The sequence below is a fragment of the Glycine soja genome, chromosome 13, assembly GCF_004193775.1.
Source record: "Glycine soja cultivar W05 chromosome 13, ASM419377v2, whole genome shotgun sequence".
NCBI classification, from domain to species: domain Eukaryota; kingdom Viridiplantae; phylum Streptophyta; class Magnoliopsida; order Fabales; family Fabaceae; genus Glycine; species Glycine soja.
In genome coordinates this window covers 20,595,152-20,613,426 of record NC_041014.1, presented here as the reverse complement: position 1 = coordinate 20,613,426, position 18,275 = coordinate 20,595,152, and the positions used below count along the sequence as shown (strand labels likewise).

The following is an 18,275-nucleotide window of genomic DNA, read 5'->3' as shown; positions in this document are numbered from 1 at the left end:
AGTTTGTTTAAATTTAAAATAAACAATTTTAACAAATAAATATGATTTGCTTCTTAAAATAGATAAAAAAATTAATTTTTTAGGCCGAAATAATTGAGATAAACATACTAAAATAAAAATACTTATTTTATTAAAATATTTTTTTCAATAAATAAGTTTAAACCAAAAAATTCAATTACATGATATTTGATAGTGTTGGTATTTTACCATCCTGCACTTTCTATTTTCCAATTTTCAAAAAATATTTTAATTTTTTATAGTTTTTGAGAGGAGACTTTTTTATATAAAAAAAAAATCTCCACTAACATTTGAAAACATTTCAGCCATGATTTGAGTCAAATTTGATTTCTTAATTTTTACTCAAATCAAGATTTAAGAATTTTCAAGGAAAATAAAAAATATAAATTACGATTTTGGTAGATATATTATATATTTGGGAAAAGATGGGGGAATGGGTGAGGAAAAAAACATGACACAGCTTTGCACGCAAAGCTGGTTTACCTCTACACGGGGCTTTCTCTCTCTCTCTCTCTTTTTTTTGAATTTCTATTTTCATCTTTCCACTTTGTTCTTTCCCATCAAATGCCACCACGTGTCATATGCCTGTTAGGTGTGCAGCCGTGTAAGAGGTAGGGTTTTCCAAGTACCAATTTAAGGATGTTTTGCTATTTTTTTCTTTTCCTTACTCGAATTTTTTATTACTGTTTAACTTGGTTCGAAAAAAATGTTTTAATGTGTATTTAGATTGATGGTGGTAAAATTAATTTTGAAAAGTTTACCTTATTTTTTTATGCATCATAATTCATTCTTCCATGATTTTAAAAATAATTTCAACATATAAAATTTAACCAAATCAAAATCGATCCATTTTATCACAATTTATCATGATTTTGGAAGCTATTTAAACACATTTTCAATTTCTTATCACGGTCTATAAGTTTTTTTTTTTACTTAGAACATTTTAATGCAGTAACATTTCGAAAACTGAATTAAAGATTTCTAATTAATTTAACTGGAAAAAATTAAAATAAAAATGTTAATAAATATCTATACAATACATGCAAATAGTTTGTTGATTTACTCCATAAAAATAAATTGGTTGACTTACTAATAATGGTTTCTAATTGGTTTATAATAATGATATTTTCTGGTTTTTAAACATTTAGAATAACCTTTCTTATAAGAATACAGATGTAATATTTTTTTAAATAATTAAGCGAGTTAATATAATGTATGAGGATTGTCTGTGTAATTTATTTTAAATTTTTGCTTATTGATAAATAAAATTATAATAGTCGCATTGTGGTTGCAATTTAATTATACGATGAAAAATTATGAAAATTTAATTAATTGCATATCCGGCATTCGCGTGTAACTTCATGTATGTGTAGGTTTTTATTCGTTTTAAAAGATATAAAACTAATTCTTTTATTTTTACTGAAAATGCATAGTGTAATTTACATTTGTAGTTTAGATTAATTCTACTTTATCACGTGGAATGTAATTAAGTTTTTAAGTGAACTTATAAAAATATCAATTAGGAGTTTTGAATGGTGATTTCTTTTCCTTTTTTTCTTCTTTCATTTTTCTTCAACCATTCTTTAACCATTGAATCAATCTTGTATTTCCTCTATCTTTCTGATGATAAAATAAGTTTTACAGCTGTGTGAGCCATTTTGAATTCTAAGGAATATGGTTAAAGATGGCGAACATTTGTAGAGGGGAAAGGACGAATTATTCAAGCAGTGACAGCATATATGCATGTGATTTTATGTGAAAAACTTGGCTTGGCTTGAATTGTTCCAACGCTCTCCATTGAAGATAGTGATCCGTCCCAAGCACAAAGCCTAACCTACCCATCGGATAAATGCTTCTCTTCATAATTATGCCATAATAGTATATATCATTATCATATCAAATTCTCAAGAGAGTAAAAAGGGTGTGAATTGAATCAAGTGGGCAAAAGTGGGAGTGGGATAAGAGGGGGGTTATATAGGGATCTTACATTGATATACACTCTTCCTTCCTTTTAAATATCTTAGATAAATGATAACAATTCAAAACCCTAGCTAGTGATACTGATGGGACAACACATGGTCAATCCATCAGTCTCTCTCAGAGTCCTTTCCCTTTTTTCTTCAATCGTTGCAGCCGCCTACGTAAGACAAAGCATATGAACATGCAAGACGATTTCCAACGCCCCAAACCTCCTTCTTTCATCTATTACACTAATTCTCTCTCTTTCTGTATAAATCTCACTTAATTTTTTAATCGATCACATGTATTCGTGTGTGAAGTTGTTTTACTGGATTTTAAGAAAGGGAAAATGTGAAAAAAAATTTATATTGAAGTAAATATCTGTCAGACTGTTTTTTTTTTAAATTACATGTATTTTTGACTTAAGATAATCCTATTTCAACTAGGTAAAATTAAAATTATTTTAGATGATAATTTTTTTTTGAAAATTTAATAGAAGTAAGTGTATTAAAAATTAGAATCAAACTTTTGAAACTACTGATTCAACTGTAACAACTCCCAAAGAAGGGAAAGAAGAAAATATCCATGGATTCAATCCTTCTCAGTAACAAAAAATTAATAATTGTCTGACAACAACTTCAAATCAGATAATTTACGCTCATGATAGTAAATATCTATTACACTTTATTCTGAGTTTTGAAGTTTATTTAAGAAAATCTTTTAAAGTTACTAATTTTAAATACAAACAAATAATTAATCGCGAAGGTTACTTGAATGAAATTATTATTCTAGGATTAAACCAAGAAAGAAAAAGATTTTACGTTGCAATGAAGCTGTGCTGGTGCTGATGCGCACTCATAATTTCCCGTGTCCGTGCTGCACGAATGTGTGTGATCCTTGACCATTAATGTCTTGAGACACTGCTATTCTCACTTTACCAATAAATGCTTTGTAGTATATTTTAATTTGCCCAAAATCTTGCTATTCACCACTATGGTTACACGTAAAGGTAAGCAATGGGCATCTTATCAGTTTTTGTGATTGTGGTAGGGGAAGAAAGCAAATTAAAGAATTTCTTCGAAAACGGATGGGTGGGTGTTCAACTGTTTTATTTATTGTTTGTGTTCATCGATAACGGAAGGAATCAATTCAGATTTGTCCACACGAGTTGGCTAGGCAATGAGTAATTGATGCATGATGGAAAACAAAACATTGCAACGGATATTGATTGGTGCTTTTATTTTATTGTTTTGTCCTATTGATGGTAGAATAGGAATATAGGAGAGGTATAATGTGTAGGTGTAGGATGATTATAATCTACAACCGTGCATTGAAGTAAAGGACAACTCTATTGGCTATGGTCGCAACACTTTGCCGTCTTCGCAAGGAACGTTTGACTAGCTGCAGATTGATAATTGAGGGGGATAGATTTAATAAGTACATACAAAAATTACATTTAATTAGTGGGATAATTATTTATTTAACTTTAATTATCATTTAGTTCCTATAGTTTCTAAATTTATTTCTTTTAGTCCCTAAAGTTTAATAAGAAAATTTTTTAGTTTCTAAATTTATATTTTAATTTCCAAAACGTTTGTCGTTAATTTTTTTTTACCTTTTGAGAATTAAAATGTAAATTTCATCAGCTAAAAAATTTACTTATTAAACTTTAGGGATTAATACATCCACTTGTTAACTATAAGAATTAAAAGGGATAAATTTAAAATTTATAGGAAGTAAATGAGTAATTAAATTTTTATTTAATCACACTTAAATTTCCCCCACCCTCTTTTAAAGATGTATTCAACAAGAATTGAATTTAGGCCCTCATTCACAAACTCAATGTGTGAGGAGTTTGAAGGTTTGTTACGTGCAATATATTTTTTTTTTGGTGTGTTTGTTAACCCTTTTATTGATTATTCAAAATGTATTTAGCTGCAAGATGAAACCGAAATAAAAACTAGCACATTTTTTCAAGCAATAAATTAATCATTTTGTTTTGAGATAGTGAGTCATAAATGCAACGTCACTCACCAAATTCTTCTTTATCTTTTCTTTGTTTATTTTATTTTATTTTCTGGTCCAACGTGTTGGCAATGTCCATGCTGAATTTTTTTATAACATTTTTGTTTGTCAAAATGCTGAACTCTATAACAAGCACTCCTCATAAAAAAAATAATTGGGCTTGTGAATTATCCGAAACCCAAACAAGAGGTAGAAAAAAAAACTAATATAGATTGAGTGAGCCTGGGCCGCAATAACAGACAACAAATTAGTGGAGATCACTAAGCACTAAGCAGAGACAGAGAGAAAGAGAATTAACAGTACAAAAAAATGACGCTGCTTTCTTCTCTCTGTTCCTGTCCTCTTATTCCTTCTTCCTCATCGTTTCCGTTGACATCATCTAATCTCTATGGTTTCTCCAACATATTCAGGACCCAAATCCAATCCTCAGCTGCCACCAACATTTGCACCCAAAAAATCGACACCACTCTCTTAACCATCGCTGAATCCTTCTACGAGGATGAGCTCTGGGCCGCTGCCTGTCTCCGCGTTCGTTCCTTCAATCAATTCCGCCCCGACGCCTTCGGAATCCTAGTCAGTCTCCCACTTCAATCCTTCTATTTTTCATTTTAAAACAATATTAGTTATCGAATCTAGCTTCAAGCTTCGTTGTTTGGTTACCGTTTCGCAGATGGGTACGATTGAATTGTGATAAAAGAGTGATTTTTTTTTTTTTTTTAACGATGTAACGTAATACGGTGCATTCCGCATTTCGTGTTTGTTAAGTTGTGTTAGGATCATACGAGGTACTTGGCTGAGCGCGAGTTCGAAGCCCTTAAGGAGCGCGTTTCAGGGAAAAGAATGGGCTTCAGAAGAGTCTCTTGCATAAATGCCTCCCTTCCTTTGTCCCATATTGCCACCCTCTCCGATGATTTGTGCTCTTCATGTAAGGTTTGTTTTATTTCCTCACTGTTTCTGCTGTGCTGTCATCAATGAATTATTCAATGCTAATAATGCTTTCCATGTCTCTTGTCCCTCTCTGCTCAGAAAATTCACATGACTAGCTTGTTAATCATACTTATCCTTTTACCCTGCTTAGAATTGTTGTAAAAAATTTAGTTCAAACCCCGATCCCATCCAATAAATTGTTATATAGGATGAGTTTTCGTTGTTTTTGTCTGTGTACACTTGCTCAGTGGCGTGTTGTTTCTTGTTTCTTAACATAATTATTTGTAGTTTCGTTAAAATTACAGTTTTCTACCAATGGAGAGGACCGGATTGTAGTTGGTACTCTTGATCTTAATCAGTGCTTGAGCCTTCCCGATGAAATTGTAGGGGCGAAGCCTGAGGTATTTTTCTATCTCCTGGATGTCTAAATTTGTATGCTGTGTTTGTTTGTATGGTAGAATTTTGCAGGCAACCAGGTTTTGAGTTTTGACACGAAAATTGCCAAGTCTTCTCCGGTTTCTAATTTGTACAATGCTGCCTACGTCTAATTGTTTACATGTTTCACTGTTTGTAGGTCATTGGAGCTGATATCACAAGGGCATACCTCAGCAATGTATGTGTTGCCAAAGAGTTGCATAGAAATGGGTTGGCTTATGCACTTCTTGAAAAGTCAAAGTTAGTTGCTTATGATTGGGGTAGGAATCAAAATAGCACTTAACTGCTACGTGCATATTGCTATCGTTTCCACTAACTTTAAAAAAGATCTATTGATGGGCATGTATGGCTTTTGATTAGATGAGGAACAACATATTCTTCAATACACTACTCTTAACACACCTGCTACTATTGTTTAAAAATTGTTTAAAATTTCAACTAATAATAGAAAGTGTATTTAAAAGAGTGTGTTACATTTCTCTTGATTAGATTAGATATAGGCAAAGGCAACCCTTATATCTAAATCCTAATCTTTGTTTTGATAAGGATATGAAGAATTCACTAAACACAATTGTTCACGGTCTTCCATTACTCTATTTTTTACTTTATGATTGAGAAGACCTTGATTTCTACATGACAACTTAGATTGGACTTTCCTAAGCCAAAAGTGACCAAATTTAATTATTTTTATCTTTCTTTCAGGCATAACAGATTTGTACGTCCATGTTGCTGTAGACAATGAACCAGCAAAGAAATTGTATATAAAGAGTGGGTTTGTCTATGAAAGTGATGAACCCGCGTGGCAGGCCAGGTTTCTAGATCGGCCCCGAAGACTTCTCCTATGGTCAGGGCTTTCAAAGACCTAATTTAACAGTGTTGTCCTATATCTTCTGTTAATATGGTTTTCTGTCAATTCTTGTTCAGTTATTTTCACATTCCTACCTTGCCTCATAGTTCTTTTTCCTTTCATGCCAAAGCCCAAATGTAACGTGTTTTGCTATTTTAGCAAATCTGGCAGACAAGACAATGATCCACTTTAAGATATGATGACATGAAATGGCTCCCCTTGATGATTATATTTTGATAATATCAATCACACATTGTTAGGCTAAAAAAGTTGCTCAAGAAAACGGAACTCGCACTTACCTAGCAATCTAGTAATTAGTATGTTATTCGGTGTTGACACCATTGTTGCCGCAGTGCATTACAAGAACATGTTCTAGTATAGTACTAGTATCTACTAAGTTGCGACCTTAACCTATATCTTTGGAATAAACTAGGCCTTTTGAAATATACATCTCATCCTCCTTTAAGTCCTTCAAAAATTCAAAAGCATCGTAGTTATCAGTAACAATTAAAATTTAATAACGAATTTTTCCAAAGGTGTCTACGTACAATTACGAATATTATAAAATACTATTTCAACATTATATACTCTCTTTGACAGGAATTATCTGTCCAACTGACTCGAAAAGAGATCCCTGAAAGATAATTCATCTTTTTAAGAAAAATGTAGATCAACTATAAAAATATATTGAAAGGCCATTTCCAAGCTGTCAACTGCAAAATTTCCTGTTGAGCAATAAATTAACAAATAACATAACTTCATTTCAGAGGGGCCAAATTACCAGAGTTACAATTCAAACTGTTACGATGCCAAATTTGCTGCAGATCAGATGAATATTGCTATCTTATTCGCACGTATACAACAATTGAACCTTGAAGATCACGATCAACCTTGAAGTGAGCATTAAAAAATCTTTTTTCCTGTTATTGAAATCTCAATGTTAGAAAAACGTGGAGAAATTACAAGAATGAAGAAGAGCAATATCCGAAAACTGAGCAATAATTAACTTTGAAAAGTCTTATTAATTACCTCTTTATAATCAAGTGAAATTAAAAGGTTCTTCAATTTTTGTTCTTCAGAATCAAATAAAACAACGTGGCTGGGCAGAGACTTGTTTTTTGCATATTCAGACACAAAAGGAATAGGGTCCATCAAGAAACGGTCAGACTCATCAGGAACTCCTTTCTCTTCACTGTTGAACATGATACATTAACATGAATTATGAACTTATTTAAGTTCCGATTAAGTTTAGAAGTTATTGCAGATTTCTAAAATCCAAACCTTGGTGTGCAATCGAGAAATTGCATTGGCAGGTTATGATGCAGCATCGAATAGTAGGGAGTGGCATGGCAAGGCGTTAGGAATAGAATGCTTTTCACTTTCCCATGAAGAGCTTCCCTAGCAAGGTGGTTCATGGCATCCTCGGGTCCTCTCTGTTAGAAAATAAAGAATATATTAAATATTTCTAGATTTTTACATAAGATTTTTTTGCTCAACTCTTGATATATAAAGATATATGAACATCAAATTGAAAGAACAAACAGTGACAAGAAAAATTAATAATCTCTATATCCTAAATTGCATGTGTATAATAGCAAGGCCAGTCCAGGTAAAGGAGAGGGAGAGAGAGAAACCTGATGAACCAAACTCATGTACAAAGCCATTGGAATATTGGTAGCAAGCAAAAATAAGATAGCAGCTCCCATATTGGGAGGAAATCTCGTATGCTTTTTTATAGATTTTTTTCCTTTATTCTGTGCATAACCGGGATCTTCTATCACAGCCAAAGAATAACCAGAAAACATCAGAGCTATGGGAAGAACTGGCAAGGCAAACCTGTTCCTCACAGTAATTATTATCATAAATCAAGTTAAAACCAATAGGCCAGTTATATGTTAACAAGCATATGTAACTTTTTCAGATTGAAATACCTGAATTCCTTGTGGCCTAATAAACTGTAGAAACCCAAAACCCATGCAAGAAGGCCAGAAAACTTCCATTGTTTGGAATAAATGATACCAGCTATACAAAATGGTAAGTGAGAGAAGATCATGACTGGAAATCCCTGAGTGAAGTACCAGTGCCACTTGTGAGTTCCATAATAATCTCCTCCCGCAGAAAGAAAATTGAATTTTAGAAAATTAAGTGGTACTAGAATCCATGTGCCATACATGAAACGATCTAATAAGCAGGTAAGTCCAAGCACCAGGATCCTGAAAGAGTGAGCCTGAGTGTTAAAATATGTTCTTCAGGGAGAAGGGAAACAGAAAAAGAAAAATCACACACGATATATCATTCTCTAAAAGCACAATAGGAGCCACCTCCAAAAACATACCCAATAGGAGCCACCTCCAAAAAAATGAATTTGAATCTGTCATGTGCCTTGAAAAGCTCAAGCAGGCCAACATACAGCCATGTGATTGCACTTGTTGGTCGGATAGCACAAGCCACCGCTGCCACAGCTAAGCCCCACTTCCTTGAAACAAAGGAACAGTTGCTGGAAGGTCTCATGCAGGGCCAAAAGTATAGGGACACTAGTGTAAGAACAGTCTCCAAGCTATTCGACAGCGTTCGAGAAAAACAATAAAACATAAACCAATTGGACAATTGCGAAAAGAGCTGAGACAGAGTAAAGTTTTCAATTTTCATATACAATATCGGAGAATGCAAAGCAGCAAGAACTTCAAACATTAAACACACTCATTCCAACAAAAAAAAAAAAGAAGAAAGAAAGGTAAACAGAATCGTAGGATACTGTCCATTTTGCAACAGAATCACCAAAGAGAACCGCAGCAAGCTTGTACAAGTATAAATCACCAACTGCAGAGAATACAGACTGCAGTAGCCGTGGAGCCCTCATCTAACAAACACAGAACAAAAATTAAAATAGGTTAATTTCTATATGCAGTTAATGTAAAGATTTTAACATATTCAACCAATTAAAAAATCACTTAGGTATTGCTTTTCAAGTAATTATTATAAAATTTAACAATTTTTATCACACTACAATATAATCATATAAAACACATACATTTATAGGACATTCTTATGAAATTCAAATTAGAATTAATTTTTGTGGCAGAAACCAATAATATCCTCCACAGGATACTATCCTATTCGAGTAAGGTAGGATTGCTACATGCGATAAAACTCTTCTTCCAAGTACATTTATAGAACATTCTTATTAAATTCAAATTAGAATTAATTTTTGTGGCAGAAACCAATAATATCCTCCACGGGATAGGATCCTATTCGACTCAGGTAGGATTGCTACATGCCACAAAACTCTTCTTCCAAATACTTTAACACAAAGGAATATCCAACACTTGAACTCAAGATAACTAGTTAAGCTAGAATAATCTCGTCTCGTGCCAGTGAATTAAAGGAACCATATCTATTAAACAAATAAGAATAAATGAATTGTTTACCATAAGCCATGGGGTATCAAGATGCAGTAAGGCGAGGAGCCTATAAAGCGGAACGAAGATGATGGGGTGCAAGTAGCTTCGGATACCTTGTTTCCACTCCCAGGTTAAGTGACCGTACCTGACAGATCAGCGCTTACGTGGTATCGACGAAGAAACGAACATATAAAAAGGAAAGGGGAAAGGAATGGAACGGTACCCAAAAGCGATGCGATGCGCGATCTCGGGGCCTTGCCAGTGTTCATCGGGGTTGAAATAAGTCTGCACCAAAACGGAATTCACCATTCGGAATGCCAAGCAGAGAGCGAAGACTCGTTTTTGTGAACAAAGGAATGATGTGTGGTCTGAATCTGATTTGGATGAAGTTGGAGCTTGGGATTCTTCTTTGTCTGCATATTTGTCACTGTTGTGTCTTCGTCTCATTCTTTGTGAATGTGACATGTGTTTCCCTCTTTGTCTTTGTCGTTAGAAAAGAGCAGAGATTACAGTCATTTGTGTTCTTCTTCAAAACTACGAACTAAAGAAGAAAGAAGTGACAGTACCAGAAAGAAACCGGTTTATCATTTCTCGTGATGACCCGATTTAAATTGGGTTTATCATTTTTTTTCCCGTGATGGGCCGAACATGCAAGAAACCGGTTTTGTGGTCTAACGTATTAGTGGATTCAACATTTTCTTTTTGGACAAAAACAATTTTCTAGAAGAACAAGTCACAAACGTACATAAAAAAGTTAATTTTTACGTACACTTAGTATAAAATTTACATTGTTAACTAATTAAAAATTACTATATAAAATCATAATAGCAATCAATAATCAGATGATATTGTAAAAAAATTTACACAATGGATGCATTAAGTTTAATTCTATATAAACTCATCTAGTTTGACAATGAGACTCTTCAAAACATTGAAAAAAATGAAGAAGAAAAAATCCTTCAAAACAACTCATTAATTCTCCATGAGTGCAAACAAACTAATATTTCCTCTATTTTGAAATAAATATTTATTTTAAAGTGTTGCATAAGTAGTTACGAAATCTTAAGTTTTAAAGAAATATTATAAGACTAACTAAAAGTTATATATTATTAATAGTTTATCTCTGAAAAAAGAATGGTTGCTAAATACTAGTTTGAAAGAAAAAAAAAAGGTAATAAATGTTTTCATGGTATTGTAAAATGATAAACAATTTGCAACAACAAAATAATTGAATTGATACTTATTTCATAACGAAGGAAGTAAATACAAGCTTCATTCCTTTTTATTTTTCCTTTTCTAAAACTCAAGATAATATTAATTATTATTATTTTCAACTATACTTTTATCTTCATTTAATTTTGAATACTTTACACGCTTATCATAAATGGGGGAGACTTAATAGAAGAGATCATATTAAGAAGTTAAAAATAATTTCAATATAAATGAGAATATTATTCATATTTTTAATCTTTGTGTTCTAAAATGAATAGATACAAAGGCATAGAGGTAATATTATCTAATAAAAAAGAGGCATAGAGTGTAATTAAGTAAACTCTTGGAATTATTTAAAGAAAAAAAGTAAATCACAGAGAAGGATAATGAATTTTTCTTAAATATATGTCATTAACTCAAAGCTTACACAGTGATTATAAAATATAAACCAACAACGTTATAAAAAAAAATAGGGAATGTGTCACATGAGAAGGGAAAATAATTGGTTAACTATTTTTAATTACATGACAAGCTTTCATAAAAAAATTATCATATGTTCTAGTAAAAGGTCTTGTAAAAAAAAAAAAAAAGAGTAAAAGGTGTTGTATTTATTCAATTCAAGCTTGCTAAATTGGAACAGGTGAATTTGGTCAAGTACAAGAGTTACCCAACAAAAGTTCCGGACTCGGTTTCTCTCATTTTTTCGTTACACGGGGGACATATAGTTGGTGTAGCTCACCTTTTTGTCTAACGAAAAAAATGTGAAAAAGGGGGAAGCTTATCTTGTTTGATTTATGTCCCAAATACAGAGCTTCAGACAACACCGTGCATTGAGGTAAAAGAATTACTCAAGCCCACATAGAACATACCTGTTAGCCGGTTGGTCCTGTCCCCTTTAAAGGTGCCACCCCAGAACATTATTGCTTTACACTAAGCACTGAGAGCGTGTCTAAAACAAACTATTTCAATTTTGAATGAAATCTTTGACATGGTATATTTGTACTCATCATATATTGTTCATTCATCTTATTATTTCAAATTATTCTAGACAGACCACAGATAATTTGAATTTAATAGTAGGGACGATATGTTGTAATAGGTACAAATATTTTGCAAAAGATGCAAACCGATACATAAGGTAAGTGCCGATACTGATAACATTGATTTTAGTAAAATTGGAGCTCATATTTTGCAAAAGAAGCTGAAATTTTTAGCATGTGATTGATTGTTGTTGCCCATGTTTTGTAACGACGGAAATCATCTGCCATGTCTAGCTTGAAAACTCCTCCTCTTGTAGTTAAAACAATCAGATAACACGTATCAGCATCCTCAGCTTCTGAACCTTGATACAGCTCCGCATGCAGAGTCATTACAATACCTGTTGCCAGTGTCATAAGTCGGCGTGCCTTCTAGTCTAATCTAATCTAAGTTTAAATAAAGTAAAAGAAAAGAACATTATTGGAAAAACAAAAAAAATACACCTACCCTCCCTCTTGCTTTTGAATAGATTATGCTTCCTCATCATAAGTACAACCTATAGGAATCAATGCATCACGAGTCAGAGAGACAAAAGTATATAGCTACATCACTGTTCAGTAATATTAGAATTAATCATAATGTGTAAGTTAATCATGAACTCAATTGCTTGACATAAAATTCATGAGTAAGATTCGTACTCCGTAAGTTTCAATAATTAAAAACATCGTAAGTTAACTTGAACAAGATTTTACGGTGTTTTTAATTCTTTGTTTTGTTAGCAAGTAGCTTTTACGATGCTATGTTTTCAGTTCATAATCCTATTCAGCCAAATAAAAGTAAATAAACATAAAAACCATCCATGATCCTGACCTTGGCTTCGCTGTTTAGGATTACAGACACTGATCTAGGCATATACTTCCCTGTTCAGACATAGTTCAAGTAAGAACAAATTAGAAAATCACGTAATAGTTCTTTATTGTATGTAGTTATAAGTGGATGCCACTGCAGAGCAGGTTTTTTTTTTTTTTTTTTTTGCATCATAACTCTACCTTCTGGTGTTTCTACATATAACTCAGCACCCTGTGCAAGAATTGATCTGCCTTTTTCAAAGTCAAAATCTAGATCATTGTTGTCTTCAAGGGGCAAGATAGGGACTCCCCCATTCAATCTGTTCTTACATCCTGATCTTACTTTAAGTGTGGCAGCTCCTTTTAATGCTGCAGATGGCAACAGTTTTTAGTCAGCAAAAGGATGGTACATAAAGTATGGTGCATGGACACCAAAAACGAAATCAGAATTATGAAAAAAAAAAATATGTTTCCATCAATTTCCTCAATTGCATGTTTCTTTTGTTGGGTGAAGTGGTACTTTATCTTACAAATTTCTTCATATAGGTATATTAAAAAAAAAAAACAGGAAATGGACCTAAAAAAAGTAAAAAGTGCCTTTTCTGATGAGGGAGGGACACGTCAAGAACCATCTAATTTCAATTGGGCCAGGAATTTTAACACTTTTGACATCACCGATACCAGATTTTTAGTTCCAAAATCTGTAGCCAAATCAAATCTTGCATCTGCACCCTCCCCTCCTCTCCAAATAACATAAAAGTATTCAAAAAAATGAATGAAAATAAAAAATAAGAATAAGGAAAGTTACATGTTGCAGCTGCCGCAGTGAGAGTTAGGATGTCACTTGCACTTGTGCCACTCATGGCTGAGCCAATTACACCGCTAAGCTGTTCTTTCTTTGCCCCCATTGCTTCAGCTACTTTTGCACACTGTGCAGCTACCAAGGCAGCTGCAGAGGCCACTGCTGCATCTCTGTCTTGGTTTGACTCATTTTTTGAATTTTCAGCAGCAATAGCAGCTAGAGCTGCTGCAACCCCCGCAACTGATATTGCTGCATGCACCTCTGCTCTTTGCAACCTCTGATCTTCTTTTCTCTTCATCTTTATTTCCTTAAACCATTTCTTTATTGAGACATTTTTCAGTGGTATGATCTGCTTCCATGGCATCTGCATGGTGATCACAACAAACCTACTTATTTTTGCCAACTGAACTGATAATTATATAATATACATGTTGGTAGAGATCATAAGATTACATACCCATTTCTTTCGGAAACAGCTGTTGTAATTCAATTCAGGATGCATCGCTTGCTGCATCCATATCCATGACTGAAAAAACACAAGATGAACAAAATATGTATATAAAAACTAGTCATGAAAGATTGATTCTCAATATAGAATCACTTCTGCCTTATAATTTCTTACCTTTACATTATTAGACTTCCATGCTGGGAATGACCCAAAATGCGCACCATCCATTCTAGCACTCTTTTCCATCTTATGCAGAGTTTCATAAATATTTATCACAAATGAGTAGGTTGAATAACATTAGAATAAGTAATGTTACGTCCTCTTATTAGTCTTCTAATACTCCACGATAAGTAAAAACAATAAAAAATTCAAATGATTTTTGGTTTAACCAATAAGAGAATTAATACAAAGATATTGTAAGAGGATTTAGAATTATTCTATTGCAATATAGTTGAAGCAGTTTGACTCACCGAAGGAAGAGGGTTGGGGCTACCAGGCTCCAATTGCTTCATAGAGTTATTATCAAGTAGAACAACTGATCCATGTTGTGGCTCAGGCTGCAGAGCTTGCACAGCAAAGTTACACCATGCAAGTGAAAGGAAATCCATAGTCTCGGGATGTGCATCCGAAGGGGATAGATTATAATCGGAAACCATGTTATCGTGATGATCAATTTTCTGAAGAAATGAATTGAACAGGATGAGATAATTCAGCTACGCGGTTTCAAATATGAATATATATTAATGTAGGCAAGCATGCATGCATATTTAAACATGTTAAATCACCATGATAATGATTTTGTAAACCCCACTATTCTTACCAAAAAAGTAAAAGGGAGTGTCTTTTAAACATGCAGTATAGTGTTCTCAATAACCCCATTAAGCAGGACATGACACCGCGACACTGCCACGGTAAGATTCATACCACTTGTTAAATCAAAAACAGGAGTTTATGGAACTTTTTACTTAAAATGATCACCATTTAACTTATTCTTAATGTGGAATTTTGTTACTCACACTTAAATTTTCAAAAATCATGCGAAATTTTATATAATAGGACTTGGCAAAAGTGGACAGAAAGAAAATGCTATCGTATGCTTCCTTGTCATTGATCAAATTGATCCATTGTATGAAATTTGAATAGAAAAAAAAAAAAAAAGCAAGGCAAGTGACTATGTTACAGATATTTTGGGCACATGTTGCTACAGTCCAATAACTAATATCTCGTTATACTGAAAGGTTTCTGAGGAACAGGAATATCGAGTCGATGGAATAATAGTATATTACAGATGGAAAGTGCCGTTACACTTTGATATAATTGTACATAACTTTTCGTGAAGCTACTGATGATGTGGAAATTAAGGGACCTACGTGATATTGAAAGGGTTATTTTGCTTATTGATTTAGATTGTAGAAAACAAGCCCTCAAGATTCGAATGAGAGATAACACATGCCAGCCATAATAGAACATTGTGGGATTATTAGTATAAAGACTCAACAAGAGGCCCCTTTCTTTTGAACATCTTTAAATGAAAGCCATAAACTTAAGGCTAAGCACAATAAGCATGATGCATAAAATAATGAAAGGCTAAATGCCAGAGGACCAGAGCTTTCTTCAGGGCCACCACATAATAAGCATTCACAGGCTAGAAAAAAGTGGGGGGGCATTATAACCTAGCATGCTCGTGGGCCAATGTTGATGGAAAGAAACTAGACATGCATGATTGCCATAAATGAAAGGAAGTAACTGGTATCATTATGGTTAAGCATTTTTTTCATTAGAATAATTAAGCACTTGAGTAGCTTGCTTGTTAAATAATTACGATAAAGATTGGCCTTTTGTCATCTTGAAAAGAGCGTGTAAAGCTAATCGAGTAGGCTATGGCATCACACATAGGCACATATCTAAAATATGATCAATGGAATGATCTTTTAATTTAAGTAAACTCTTGTGGGGATTTGCTTGAAGCCGTGCTGATTACGTTCATGTGACAAGCAAACACATTCTACGTTAGAGATGCTAAGATTGTTTCTAACTCATGGTTCGTAACTTATACCAAACACGTCTAGGATCAATGTATTTGTACTAATTGATTATTATAAAGGACAAAACGTAGTTACATTATTTAGAACCCAGATAAATGTACATCATGTTTTATAGTATTCGGATAAAACATTGATAGAAGATGCGATGTAAAATGAGATGAAAGGAAAATGAAAAAAACATTGAACCAATAAGATCTGCACAATCGGTAAACAACTGATTCTTTAAATATGTTGACAAAGTATGATTTCCTAGTTGTGCGCATGTAAAAAATACTTTGTGAAAGTAGTGTTATGACTTTTGGGTATAAGATACCTGCTTTCAGCAAAAAGAAAATGAATTTATATTAAACATTTCTTCCATTATTTAAGTAATTGTGATATTTTTTCAATTAAAATTAAAAATTTACCCCAATAATTTACATATTAAAAGATGATAATAAAAGTTGGTACAAATTGTTGAATCGAAACTCAAATTTTACCTACAAAAAAATACTATGAACATTTAAGGTGTTTTCGTATTTGTCTTGGATCACTACCCAAATCCAAGCCCATAACTCCTATTTGGACCTCCAACCTAGATCCACTCCGATGCAAAGATGTCAAATGCAATATTGAATCTTATATATGTATATTACCTCCAATGGGTTTAACTTCTTTAAAATAAATAATTGTACCTTAAAAGATAAACGTATTTATAATTATATATTTGAAAATCAATAATTAAAGCATTGGGGGTTAAGTTTCATTCAAATTCATTTATGAATCATGATTTGAGATTAATTTAATTTGGCACTATAATTCATTTATGGGGTTCACTGAATTATTTAATTATGAATTTTATCCTCAATTAAAAACCCAAATCCCTTAGGTGAATTAAAAAAGGATAAGCATGAACATAATGACTTAAAAGATAACAAATATTCAACGCCTATTCCTAACTTAGAGAATTACAGGTTTCATATTTTAGAGCATGTTTTTATATAAAAGTTCCATTAAATATTGAGACCTAAGATCATCCAAGAGTGGTGAGTTCTCAGAAAGCATTAAAAACATGAATTATGAGCACTGCAATAAGAAAAACAATTTAATTTTCTCGTGTACTTGGTGCTCCACAATGATTCTCCAAAGTTCTAATGACATGATTGAATCTTTTTTCTTGGTCTTATTTTTCATAGTTCCAAATTATATTTTTTGTTCTAACACTTGAAATTAAAAAAAAAAAAAAAAAAAGAGACACAGTCGGAACTCAGAACCATTAAATTACAATTAAAATCAAGTAATAAGCACATTCAATCAACTTATGTCATTTATCTAAAAATTATTATAATTTGAAACACAATGTTAAAAAGATGGAGAAAGGTGGCCAAATCAGTAAATGGCATAAAAAGAATTAAAAATAGATAATCTGTAGGATAATCAAGTACTAGTAAGACCTCCAAATCGTCATTATTGTTGACATTGACCTTTTTTTTTTATATGATTTATATATTCTTTGTTGAATTTGTATTAAATTCGATGTGCGTTTTGAATCTATCATAATATACTTATATCGATTTTAATATTTGTATAGTTTATGTTAGGCACGAGAGAAATACAAAAAAAAAAAAAAAAAAGAGTTTAATTGTGTTTCAAACCATTTTGCAAGTCTTTTTCTAAAACGAAGTATAGTCTTACTCGAAGGATGATGGTTAAAAGATTTAATAAACATGAATTAAAAATTTAGATGTGATTATTGTCTTTTGAAACTATGAGTAAAGCTATAAAAGAAGTAGGGAAAAAGATAATCACATAAAACTTTTTACATTGGTTCATTTAAACCTGATTAAGAGTATGCTCAGTCCTTGGTATCCTATCTAGATTTTCACAAACTCAACCCGAGTTACAAGCATCCTTTTGATCAAGCCTTCAAAAAATTAAACCAAGTATTCTTGTTACAAAGCCTGCCTTTTTAGTCGATTAATTTTTTAACAATAAAACAGACGAAACCTTATTTTATATGTAAACGGTATGTAGAGCTCAGAGAAAATTAAGTCATTGCCAAACTTTCGTATTAAGTGTATATTTGATTTTTTTTAATAGAATAAATTCTGACAGGCATTTAGGTTGATGCAAGAAAAAAAACCTTTCACGCTTTTTCTATCATAACACATGCAGTAGTGGGTTTTCAAAATAATTAAGCAATTAAACTCACCCTAAATAAGTTATTATCTGCTATTTATTATGTAGAATTATCTTTATACAATAAAGACAAAAAAATATATAATTATGAAAAAGATAAAATAAAATGAGTAATATGATAAAAAAATATCATACGAATAATGATGTTAATA

At 32.4% G+C, this 18,275-nt stretch overlaps 3 protein-coding genes across 5 annotated transcripts; 1 reads left to right on the top strand and 2 right to left on the bottom strand.

Moving 5' to 3' along the window:
• The first annotated feature begins 4,238 nt into the window (after nt 1-4,238).
• Nucleotides 4,239-6,451, top strand: LOC114382170. Of its 2 annotated transcripts, none has more exons than XM_028341403.1 (5): nt 4,239-4,575; nt 4,777-4,927; nt 5,218-5,330; nt 5,504-5,624; nt 6,067-6,451. In XM_028341403.1, exons 1-5 carry the CDS (start codon nt 4,312-4,314, stop codon nt 6,228-6,230), a joined length of 813 nt encoding a protein of 270 aa, XP_028197204.1. In that variant the 5' UTR covers nt 4,239-4,311; the 3' UTR covers nt 6,231-6,451. The 2 variants fall into 2 exon arrangements, with proteins under 2 accessions (XP_028197204.1, XP_028197205.1); XM_028341404.1 differs by having other exon boundaries at nt 4,241-4,575; nt 4,777-4,932; nt 5,235-5,330.
• Nucleotides 6,452-6,768: 317 nt separating this feature from the next.
• Nucleotides 6,769-10,200, bottom strand: LOC114382169 (GPI mannosyltransferase 3). The gene is made up of 9 exons (XM_028341402.1): nt 9,836-10,200; nt 9,640-9,757; nt 8,967-9,071; nt 8,547-8,830; nt 8,143-8,424; nt 7,846-8,047; nt 7,493-7,644; nt 7,241-7,403; nt 6,769-7,131 (listed from the first exon to the last, which is right to left on the bottom strand). The coding sequence occupies exons 1-9, from the start codon at nt 10,075-10,077 to the stop codon at nt 7,051-7,053; spliced, it is 1,629 nt and encodes a 542-aa protein (XP_028197203.1). The 5' UTR covers nt 10,078-10,200; the 3' UTR covers nt 6,769-7,050.
• Nucleotides 10,201-11,586: 1,386 nt separating this feature from the next.
• On the bottom strand, nt 11,587-14,745 carry LOC114381404 (VAN3-binding protein-like). 2 transcript variants are annotated; one of them, XM_028340650.1, is made up of 9 exons: nt 14,721-14,745; nt 14,371-14,577; nt 14,075-14,146; nt 13,910-13,978; nt 13,459-13,816; nt 12,852-13,019; nt 12,673-12,722; nt 12,310-12,358; nt 11,587-12,202 (listed from the first exon to the last, which is right to left on the bottom strand). In XM_028340650.1, the coding sequence occupies exons 2-9, from the start codon at nt 14,554-14,556 to the stop codon at nt 11,991-11,993; spliced, it is 1,164 nt and encodes a 387-aa protein (XP_028196451.1). In that variant the 5' UTR covers nt 14,557-14,577; nt 14,721-14,745; the 3' UTR covers nt 11,587-11,990. The 2 variants fall into 2 exon arrangements, with proteins under 2 accessions (XP_028196451.1, XP_028196452.1); XM_028340651.1 differs by lacking the exon at nt 14,721-14,745 and having other exon boundaries at nt 14,075-14,137; nt 14,371-14,641.
• Between the last annotated feature and the right edge of the window lie 3,530 nt (nt 14,746-18,275).